We start from the raw sequence: 8,708 nt of genomic DNA, 5'->3' as shown, positions 1-8,708 counted from the left end.
ACAGTATTGTCAGGTTCCCATTCTGTTCTCTTGATATTTTTGTAAGCTGTACAGTATGATATAATGGCTGTAGATTTAAACTATGAAAATGCTCCTCTTAGTGGTGACAACTGGAAAAAACACTGTTTATGTCCTCAGCAGAATATTTTCCCAAGCATCTAGCTTTGCTGCTGAACCAAGAGGGCCACAGCATTGCACTTTGGTGTTTAACCTGCTTAAGCACAGACACCCAAGCTCACAAAGATATTAATTATTTAAAATATGATTAACTTAATTAGTGTGTTATTGTTGGAGACACTGAGTAACACCGGTTTTATTTATTCTAATATAATTTGATATGATCATTCCCAATCAGTTTCTCAGCCTAAAACAGTAGCACTATTACATTAAGATCAGGTAATTACATTCATTCCATGGTTTAAAAATAATAATAATAATAAAAAAAAATTATTTTATATTTTTTGCATTTTATTCTAGTTGATCTTTTGTATAGATGTAGGTTTGTGGACCTATATAAGGGGAATATACTCATACAGAATAAAGCACCTAAAACAGCCCCAGTATCACATTTAGAGATTTTCCTGCTTTAGCACAGTTAATAAAGCCCATAAAATGCTTACTTAGGTGTGTTAGAGAAAACCTTTTAATTTAAATGAAAAAGTTTTCATACCCAACGACTAGACTACAGGAAATGGAAAGGTTTAGCTACATTTCTACATTTGACTCATTTGATATGCGTGTAATTGCTGTTCAAACTTTTGCCATATTCAGCAGATCTCTAGCTTCTCAACATTATTCCAGCATCCTATGAATTTGTACCCAATTAAGTCCAGGGTTAACCCTAACCCTGAGAATAATGCTAATTACATGAACAAAATGAATATGACAAAACTAGTCAAAATAAAAAACCTTTAACTTGTATTCCATACACTATTATTATTATTATTATTATTATTATTATTATGAATGGAAAAAGAAACTTTTAAAGTAAACTAGAATACAAGATGCTCTGTGGGAATTTAACTATGGAGAGTTGCCAAATTTGCGTTAGATAGATGCAGAGACACTACCATAAAGTCTGAAAAGTAATTGTTACCACAGAATCTTATTACATGGAATTCCATCTGGATTTTGTTTCACAAAGTATTAAGGAGCATTTATTGTCTTACTCTTAATACACCTCATGTTTTTACTATTTACCCCATCCTTATTCAAATATAGGAACCTACATATGAACCTTTAAATTGGTTAGAGGACAAATATGACATTTTAAAGTGAAGTTCACAAGGTTTCCAAGGGAAACAAGATGCTCTTTTTGTACAGAAGTAATCAGTTTTTTAAAGTGCTTCATATATATTTAACGAGTGTACTTAGTGGGGGAAAAAGAAAATGGATGACCTAAACTTCTCATTACTAAGTATGTTAAAGAAACATAAAGTCTCTATCTTGGGCTTGTCTGTCATTTATTCCTGTAATAATCTCAGTGTCTGTCTGGAGGACCAAAAATACTAGATCGAGAGCTCTCCTCCAAGTCTCAAACTTTACAGTCATATTATCATACACTCCCACCATTTCACTTTCTCTCTCAAGCATCCTTTTCTCTTCAGTCCCTCTCTTTCCCTGCATCGTGTCCATCAGGTCTCTTTTCAGAGGAGCCCCCACCAGAACATGCGGAGTCTTGTCCCAGTCCCTTAGTTGCTGGGCGATGTAGGTCCATGCTTGTGCTTTGGTCACAACCTGACCACAGTTCACCAACAGAGTGGATATATAGTCCATCCAGCCCTCTGCCATCAGCTGTAGAACCACCTGCTCGTATGGTGCTACCCATCTTGTCTCCTCTGTCTGCCTGGCCTTTGAAAGCTCATCTTCTCTCTCCTGCTTCTCAGGGCTGGTTTTGCCCATGTGTTTGTAAAGCTGATGAATGCACAGCAGTTCAGTTTCACCTGCACCAGGCAGTAATTTTCCATCTTTCAGAGCATGGTGCATGCGATAAGCACAACTCCAGAACTGATCTTCCAGGCTCTGAAGCTTGGCATGAACTGAGCTAGCAAGGACTGCAGTAGCCAGAGTCATACCGCAGGCATCAACGCTCACCACTGCCTTCTGGGTCTTTCCTGCCCCGCAGTACTCTCTCAGCACGTTCACTCGGACTCCGGCGCCCACGCATCGCTCACTGAGCTGTGTGACATACGAGATGGGAAGAGCTCCTGTAGTTGTGGAAAAGGCTTTCAAAATGGATGCCCTGGCATGCTCAATAACCAGAATGTTGTGACTGAGGCAGTGATCTTTCAGCTGCTGGGTGACCACTCCACTCACTAGAAGAATGTCGATACTAAGGCTCCGAACTATTCTCAATGCTTGGTCTACCCACTCCTTCTTTTGGCTGACTCCAGCCAAGTGAGATAGATCACAAACCTTTGTGACTTTTTTAGGCCTGTTAAAACCTATATGATAGTAATGTTCACTCAGGTCACCATTCACAATGCTGATTTTTAATTCCCGATCTTCAAAATGCTTAGCTACTGATGCCTGCTCAGCACACAACAATATGACATACCCATGGAAAACACAAGAGTTCTCCTCAGACAGTCCTGGCAATAGGCATGTAGCCAACTTATCAACATCTAGAACTGTGGAGCTCTGATCTCCAGAGCTGTGTCTGCACTGAATCCTACTAGCCTCTATCACTAAATTCATGGAAGTCTCACATCCATGGCTAACAGCTTCTGCCAGCTGGACCAGGTGAGAACCTTTTGAGTCCTGTGCGTATAAGGAAGCCATTGATCGTGCTCCCTCTGCCTCACTGCTGTCACTTGACTGAAAATGCCGACTGTGTCTGAGATTTATTCTGCGCTTTGGAGGAAGCTTCTCTTTAACAGAACAAAGTTTAAGTTCTTCATTCAGGGTCTTGACAGTGTCCCGAGTTATTTCCCTCTCGCCTGCCGTTAGGGAAGATACACCAAACGCAGCAGTCATACAATCACAACTGCCCAGCTGCATCCCCCCCAGTTCCTGTTTCTGTAAAGCAGCCTTACACACCACCTCCACAGTCACAGCTATATACCTACAGCCCTCCACGCACAGTTCCAGGCCTTTGGACAGGCCGGCCATTATGTGTGGAATGGGAATGCCTTTGTGAAGGCACTCCAGTGCCACCCTGCTCCAGATACCAGCCAGGAAGACCAGCGAGGCTGTGCCTGAGTGTAGCGCCTCACGCTGGGCACGAGTGGACTCGGTCAGCAGTTGCCCCACAGAATCACTGAGCTCTAACTGTTCCAGTAAACGACAACATGACCAGACCAGTGTGGCCTCCCCACTCGCCTCATCTTGGATTAGTTTGTAGCGTTTGTTGGGACCCAGAAAAGAACGAGAAAAAGTGGACATGGCCTCTAGCTGCTGGAGCCCAATATGACGACCCTGGTTTATTGCTGCAGATCCCAGTAGTGACATCTGTGGAGCAGAGAGAGGCCAATGGAGAAGTTCAGGCACGTAGTGATGTAGCTGCTTGCAATGACATTGACATACTATAAAGAGTTTTATTCTTCTTTTAATTTTTCATAAACCATTCTGTAAAACCTAACAATTCGAGGACTTGAGAGCTATTCAGTACACATTGTAATGCAAGCTAGATGTAAACTATGTTTAGAAATTAATACGATTATTATTGTTAAGAGTGATCCAGAATAAAATACGCCAGTTTAATTGTCCTTAAAACAAACTAGCAGTACATTCATGAAAATCTGATCCGAGTACTGTTGTAATAGGAATGACAACCTGGTCTTAGCTCACCATTTAAAGTAAATAAATATATTTAATTACTTTTATTTTTATTTTGTTAAAACTCGTGCCTATGGGTTACTAGCTGGCTAACAGCTAAATAACGCTTGCTATCTGGTTAACAATTTTAGCATATTATCAATCACGCTAGCACGTCGAAACCAGTCAAAACGTACAAATGCGCAATGTAAGATAATTCAGTTTTAGCCGTCGACAGATGGAGACTGAAACATAGCTACTGCTGATCGATCTTACACACAAACCTCCACAACTGTCCAAACCTGCCCTCATCCTTAGTTCATAGACGCATGCGTATTGCAGACAAGCACCACGTACTTGTTACTAAGAGACAGCGTCCAAACGAACCGCCGCTCACGTGACAGCTACATGTCCCGCCCACATACTTCCAATTGGATCGATGTTTCTTTTATACACCTCATCGTCCTTTCTATTGAAGATTACTGTTGTCAGTCTATTTTTGACCACACCCACTAGAAGCTGTCCAGCCCCCCTACGGTAACGTTTACTAACATAGCTAACCTGCCTAACAACGTCATATTTACGTTTTGTTTTGGTTTTTTAAACAAACATCATTTGGATATTTCAGATCCAGGATGGTAAGAAGTCACGATTCTGTTAGATGAAAATGCAATATAAGCTAAGATACGCAACTTTTTCAGGCTTATGATAAGAAACCTGGTAAATGTTCGCTATAAAGTTAGCTAGAGGTAACTTCAGACTGTTATGGTAACCTAGTGTTACTACACGCTGCCTAACTAGTTACACAGAAACAACGGTCACCTGTTGCTTGGAGTATATAATATTGCAAAACAGTCTCTCAAAGTATGGAATTATTGATACTTCGTCTCCTTTTGCATGAAACATGGAAACTGTACTAGTGGCTAACAGTCCCCGAGGACACACAATGTTGGGTAGTATTTGAAAGCTAGCTAACGTTAGCTAACCGAACCTAAGAGTGAATAACCAGTGTGCGTGTAAAATAGCGAATACAGTGTCCACAACCAGCACGCTGGCTTAGTTAGCTAACTAACTAGTTATTTTAGCATTCACATTTGAAATACTCACAAACGCGATATTCCCAGTACTTCCTGAGTTTTGAGGAAGTAAATTGAGTCCCTCGGTAGTATTTTCTTAAGATAGTAGTATTAACTTAAGATGGCTAAATTATTAGTTGAAGAAATAAACTTTGATGTTCGGCTCTGGTATGATTTATTTAGTAGTTAGGTTAGATAACTACTAGCTAACAATGTAACTCATCATTGTTGCATTATATACTTATATTCCAATATTTTGGTATAAAAATATTACAAAATAGTAATTCACTGAAAAAATAAAACATTTTATATTGATTTGTGTATTATACAGGCCTCTAGCTTCAGAAAACCCAGTGCAACCGCACACCAGCGGAAAAAAGCGGGTCCAAAGCCTGACTTGACAGCAGAACAAGTGCAGGAGATCCGGGAGGCGTTTGACCTCTTTGACACTGATGGTTCGGGTACCATAGATGTTAAGGAGCTTAAGGTAAGGTGATCAAATAGTGGTGTACAATGTTTCAGCCCATGTAAGCCCATTAGATTCTAGATAAATATCCAGTCACACTTACGAGACACGTTATTAGAAATAGCTTTGTTCTTACATTCACTGTTCACTTTATTTGGTAAACCAATCTTATATTTTAGAAGATTATTTTTAATTTCTAAACCTGTATTTAGTGGCACACATCTTGTCAGTACCCCCTATTCAGTACTGGTACATTTCTGACCACAACACATGACTAGATATTGTTTGGGTGTCAGACTATTCTTAACATAGGCAGAGGGTGCTGAGCTAGTTAAAGGCTGTTATTTTATTAGGCTGTGGTTTTTCAATCATTGCCTGTGGCCAAATTTTGTAAAACAATAAAATCTCTTTAATTCAGTGATTCTGATTTAGTGACCATCATTTGCCATTTTCCTGTCAGGTTGCTATGCGAGCTCTTGGTTTTGAGCCAAAGAAGGAGGAGATAAAGAAAATGATTGCTGACATTGATAAAGAAGGCTCAGGGACAATCGACTTCAACGATTTTCTTTCAATGATGACTCAAAAAATGGTGAATTGTCTAATCAATGAATTATCAACAAAAAGATGAATTAACGTCTAATCAAGTAAAGTAAACATAATGTAAAAGGTGCAATAAACAATATAAACATAATTTTCTGATATGTAATATACATTATATTTAATATACATTATTATGCATGTGTATGTATTTGTATTGTATGTATTATGCATGTGCATGAAACCAGGACCAGGTCTTCTCTGAGAATCTGCATAATTCTCATTTTAATTAATTTCTGATACAGAGTGAAAAAGACTATAAAGAAGAAATTCTAAAAGCCTTCAGGTTGTTTGATGATGATGGAACAGGCAAAATTTCATTCAAAAACCTGAAACGAGTCGCAAAAGAACTTGGAGAGAACCTCACAGATGAAGAATTACAGGTGGGTTTGGCCATATGAAAGAACCATTTAATTTAAAGGATCAATGATATGTGGACAAAAACAAACAATAATTTCCTCACTTGATTATACAAACAACCATTGAGTTCATTACATTCAACAAGATGATGTTGTAAACTCAACAATGTGGAATGTGTTTAAAGTGTACTGACTTGGTGCCTTCAAGAACAAACAGCAGGGTTAATTTTTTTTCTCATTTTGTTCCACATAAACATGCATTTCTTCTTTTGCAGGACATGATTGATGAGGCAGACAGAGATGGGGATGGGGAAATCAATGAACAGGAATTCTTACGGATAATGAAGAAGACAAACCTATACTAAACTGTAAATCTGTTCTCTATCTCTTGCTTTTTGATCTCACTGGTTCTTATTTCTTATTTTCAGTTTTGCAGCAACCTGAATCAATTTAGATTTTCTCTTTTTTGGAGCATTTAAAAAATATAATATGTTTGTAAAAATAATTTAATCTATACACATTTTGTACAATATTGACTACAAAAATTAAAAATGTGCTTGCCTAAACTACAGATCAGGTGTGTTTCTGTAGGGGGCAATCTTACAGTTGCTTTGTCTTGCTTAGTCCATGCATGTAAAATACTTGAGTCTGTAACCAGGTTCTGTCGACCACGCGAGACAATGAAGAGTCAGGTGTCAAAAGGTTTACAATTTATTCAAAACCAGGCTCTTAGGAGAAGGAAGGAGGAGTCAGAGGTTGCCACCCACCACTGGGACCTTAAATAAATCCAAGAAAACACACCAGATCAATCGAGATAAAGTTCCAAGTGCAATATTATTCCAGGCTCACAAATGGCACCACTACAAACACCGCACACGAAATTCATACATGGCACTCCATATTAGTAGCTACCCACACATCAAATGTCCCACCAAGGCCCAGTGGTAGGCGTACACACAATGGCTACAGCCTGCAGTCCCCAATACTGGTCAAGTTAACATTAACATTAAAGTAATTAAAAATACACCATTACTTTATTGATCTTAAGCTAGAGCTAATTTTAAAAAAGGAAGGCCACCACAAACCGCCGAGAAGCAAGGACTACAACTACGGGACCTCGGGCTGAGCCACTTGGGGAAGGCCGAAGGTGTGCAGAGTTCCAGCACAGGTCAGCCGCCCTGGCGTGGACAATCAAACAGAACTAACACAAGTAAACAAATAAACACACACAAACTAAACTAATAAAGGAGACCAGAGCTTAAGCCTGTTCTGGCCTGATGCTGGCACTCAAAGGCTGCACCAATCACAAACATACATAAATTGCTAAAATTAACAAAACAACCAACTGCACACCATCCACCTTACCCACTGCTGACACGAAGGAGACCAAAAAAAACTCTCCGGGGCCCTCCACAGGCCCAGCTTTTAAAGGGTCCTCTTCCTCTCCCCATGAACCCAGCATTTCACCGCAGCAAATCCCACAGCTCCCCCTTTGTCCTGGCCCCATTATTGCACCCTGACTCCCAACCCGTCCATTCAGTTACAAGTCATTATCATGTCTTACAACATCATGTTTTAGATGCCAGACATGGCTGGGGACAAGTGAAAGACCAGTAACACACACGTCTTCATGTCTGAAACTATTTAAACAAGACATGAAACTTAGTAATGTGGTCTCCATGAACCCACGGCAGTCTAATTTGCTAGAGGGCACCAAAAGTACAAAACCCATTCTATGTTCAATCCATAGAAACTGAGAGAATGTCGACTGCTTACAGTACACGATATGTGTCTTGTGTGTCAGATTTTAATCAGAGGTAAGCTATGCCTGTTGTACTGGAAGAGAACTGGATTCTCATTCTAGGTTGAAATAAACGGGATAAAAGAGATAGAGTTCAGGATTCAATTCAAATGATAAGACAAAATCTGTAAGTAGGAAATAAACTCTTGCAGGACAAAACATGTTTTCAAATTGGTATACCTTTACTTAAAATGAAAGACCGATATGAGTTCCTGGCCTTTTAGACATGACATTAAAGTGATCTGCAGTTTACAAGAGTAGTGCACTGCATCGGCAATCCAGTGTCTGTGAAAAGTTTTCTCCCAAAATGACTCAGTCCCTCTGAACCAAATGACAGGCTGAGACCAAATAAATGACTAATCTGTCACTAAAAGTGAATTTGAACATTAAAAATGCCACTAGGGAGACTGAACATGATTTTATAGATGTAGAATGTGAAAGGAGCCAGTATGGGTACTAAACTGGGACAATCTTATGCTAACCTCTTGGTTGGATTTGAACACTGCACCTACTCACCTGGAATGTTCAAGTAATTGAGGTTCTGTTCAGATGGGCACTTCTGGCCAGCTAGTCCAGGTATAGGAAGGTCAGCCTCAGTCTTGCAGTGATATCCAAAGAGTACAGGTACAGCTGTCTAACAGATATCAGATTGT

At 39.6% G+C, this 8,708-nt stretch overlaps 2 protein-coding genes across 7 annotated transcripts; one reads left to right on the top strand and one right to left on the bottom strand.

Moving 5' to 3' along the window:
- Nucleotides 1-472: 472 nt before the first annotated feature.
- Nucleotides 473-4,873, bottom strand: bbs12 (Bardet-Biedl syndrome 12). 5 transcript variants are annotated; one of them, XM_077005786.1, is made up of 2 exons: nucleotides 4,864-4,873; nucleotides 473-3,450 (listed from the first exon to the last, which is right to left on the bottom strand). In XM_077005786.1, exon 2 carries the CDS (start codon nucleotides 3,448-3,450, stop codon nucleotides 1,423-1,425), a length of 2,028 nt encoding a protein of 675 aa, XP_076861901.1. In that variant the 5' UTR covers nucleotides 4,864-4,873; the 3' UTR covers nucleotides 473-1,422. The 5 variants fall into 5 exon arrangements, with proteins under 5 accessions (XP_076861901.1, XP_076861900.1, XP_076861902.1 ...); XM_077005785.1 differs by lacking the exon at nucleotides 4,864-4,873 and adding an exon at nucleotides 4,041-4,161; XM_077005787.1 differs by lacking the exon at nucleotides 4,864-4,873 and adding an exon at nucleotides 4,114-4,159.
- On the top strand, nucleotides 4,220-6,857 carry cetn4 (centrin 4). 2 transcript variants are annotated; one of them, XM_077005791.1, is made up of 5 exons: nucleotides 4,220-4,293; nucleotides 5,164-5,319; nucleotides 5,759-5,887; nucleotides 6,141-6,278; nucleotides 6,530-6,857. In XM_077005791.1, the coding sequence occupies exons 3-5, from the start codon at nucleotides 5,765-5,767 to the stop codon at nucleotides 6,617-6,619; spliced, it is 351 nt and encodes a 116-aa protein (XP_076861906.1). In that variant the 5' UTR covers nucleotides 4,220-4,293; nucleotides 5,164-5,319; nucleotides 5,759-5,764; the 3' UTR covers nucleotides 6,620-6,857. The 2 variants fall into 2 exon arrangements, with proteins under 2 accessions (XP_076861906.1, XP_076861905.1); XM_077005790.1 differs by having other exon boundaries at nucleotides 4,246-4,394.
- Nucleotides 6,858-8,708: the final 1,851 nt, after the last annotated feature.

This window comes from Brachyhypopomus gauderio, chromosome 5 (assembly GCF_052324685.1).
Source record: "Brachyhypopomus gauderio isolate BG-103 chromosome 5, BGAUD_0.2, whole genome shotgun sequence".
NCBI lineage: Eukaryota > Metazoa > Chordata > Actinopteri > Gymnotiformes > Hypopomidae > Brachyhypopomus > Brachyhypopomus gauderio.
The sequence above is the reverse complement of the archived record's forward strand: the minus strand, read 5'-3'. Positions and strand labels throughout refer to the sequence as shown.

Coding starts and splice junctions, on each gene's coding strand:
- bbs12 (XM_077005786.1), bottom strand. CDS start 3,450: ATGTCACTACTGGGATCTGCAGCAATAAACCAGGGTCGTCATATTGGG.
- cetn4 (XM_077005790.1), top strand. Junction 5,888..6,140: donor CAATGATGACTCAAAAAATG/GTGAATTGTCTA, acceptor TTTCTGATACAG/AGTGAAAAAGACTATAAAGA. Junction 6,279..6,529: donor TCACAGATGAAGAATTACAG/GTGGGTTTGGCC, acceptor CTTCTTTTGCAG/GACATGATTGATGAGGCAGA.